Below are 1,623 nucleotides of genomic sequence, written 5' to 3'. Positions count from 1 at the left end.
GGGTGGGAGGCACTCAGGGGTGGAGAGGAGCGAGTGGTGGGTGGTTGGATGGAAGGACACTTGGGGGAGGGGGCGGAGAGGAATGGGCGGGAGGCACTTGGGGGAGCATGCGGAGAGGAACGAGTGTGGGCAGGAGGCACTTGTGGGTGGAGAGGAGCAAGCAGCGGGTGGGCGGACACTGGGGGGGGCGGAGAGAAGTGAGCGAAGACGGGAGACGCTTGGGGGCGGAGAGGAGCGAGCAGTGGATGGATGGGCAGGGGGACACTGGGGGGAAGGAGTGGAGAGGAACAGGCAGGGGGTCTTAGAGGATGGTGGAAAGGAGTGTGCAGAAGGTGCTCGGGGGAGGGGATGAAGAGGAACAAGCAGAGAGCTGGCGAGGGGTCTTGGGGGTGGGGACAGAGTGGGGGCGGGGCCTCAGGGCGGAGAGGGGGTGGAGCAGCTACTAGCAAAAACAAAAGTCAGCACCTGTGGGTACACACAAGGAAAATACTGATAACGGAAGGGCTGGGAAATGTTATAACATTTGACACCCAAGTGAAGATTAATTTCCTTTCCTCTCTTAACATGAATTATCGGCAATGGGAAAAATATGCCCAGGTAGAAAGAGGGAGGGTCAAATCATGTGAGCATCCAAGGATCTATGCGGTCTACAGCACCAAGGACCTGCAGATCTGTCGAAGGACGTCTCGTTTCTTTCTTTCCAGTGGCAAAAGGGTTAAACAGGAGCTTTACCTTTCTTTTTGTGAATCCTCCATAGGCAGAGGGCAGCCAGGGCGAGGACGCAAACACAGATCGTCAGGATTACAAAGAGGGGGACCCGCCAGGAGGAAACTCTGGGGAAGAAAGTGTCTGCAGGGAAGAGAAGAACACAGGTTAACTCACGTCACCCATTCTGCCCCATGCAGATGTGACATAAAATAATTAACAAACCTAGTAACAGGTTGTGGGACCCTTTTAGCTCCTTGTGCTAGATAGAAAAGGCTGGAATCAGTTCTTTTGTTTTTGGTAATGTCAAAAGGTTACAATACAATACAAACTATTAAATAAAAATATATCCTATGGGTTTAATATAAAATATATAAATATACTATAATCTAGTAGAGTATGAATACGCCAATATAATATCAAAGTCCAAACAAACTGAATCCAAAGGATGACACTGAAATGAAACATTTTTGGAACGAAATGAGAAAGTCAAAATGATTCAGTCTGACTAATTCCAGTCAAATATCTAGTTGAAATAGACACGTTCCCAGTAAAGGTTTGCTTCCAACAAAAATGCATCTGCCTTGAACATTTTCAAACCAGCTCTAATCAGGATATTCCACTATTATTATTTATTATTCGTATGACCTCGGGTCCCTAGCCATGGACCAGGAACCTACTGTGCTAGGGGCTGGACAAACACTGAACCAAAAGATGGTCTCTACCCCAAACAGCTGACAATCTAAGAATATGACAGGAGACAACAGATGGATAAGACAGATGTGGAATACAATGGAACAATGAGACAACAGTGGTCAGCATGATAGATGAGGGTCCCAGGGCCCCAGCAGCCTAACTGAGATGAGGGCCCTGTTATTCTGGGTGCTGCACAGACACACAGTGACTGAGATCAGGGCC

At 48.6% G+C, this 1,623-nt stretch overlaps 1 protein-coding gene across 2 annotated transcripts in view; it reads right to left on the bottom strand.

Annotated features, from left to right (window-relative positions):
- LOC112123936 (butyrophilin subfamily 1 member A1-like) overlaps positions 1-1,623 on the bottom strand; it is a 12,441-nt gene that overhangs the window by 2,664 nt on the left and 8,154 nt on the right. For both annotated transcript variants that reach the window (XM_026658242.1, XM_026658243.1), the window contains exon 5: positions 733-849. In XM_026658242.1, coding sequence (XP_026514027.1) covers positions 733-849 — 117 coding nt within the window. The remainder of the gene's footprint in view (positions 1-732; positions 850-1,623) is intronic.

Source organism: Terrapene carolina, unplaced genomic scaffold, assembly GCF_002925995.2.
Source record: "Terrapene carolina triunguis isolate 2854851 unplaced genomic scaffold, T_m_triunguis-2.0 Scaffold421, whole genome shotgun sequence".
Classification (NCBI taxonomy): domain Eukaryota; kingdom Metazoa; phylum Chordata; order Testudines; family Emydidae; genus Terrapene; species Terrapene triunguis.
Note: the sequence above shows the minus strand (reverse complement) of the source record. Positions and strands in the feature narration are given on the sequence as shown.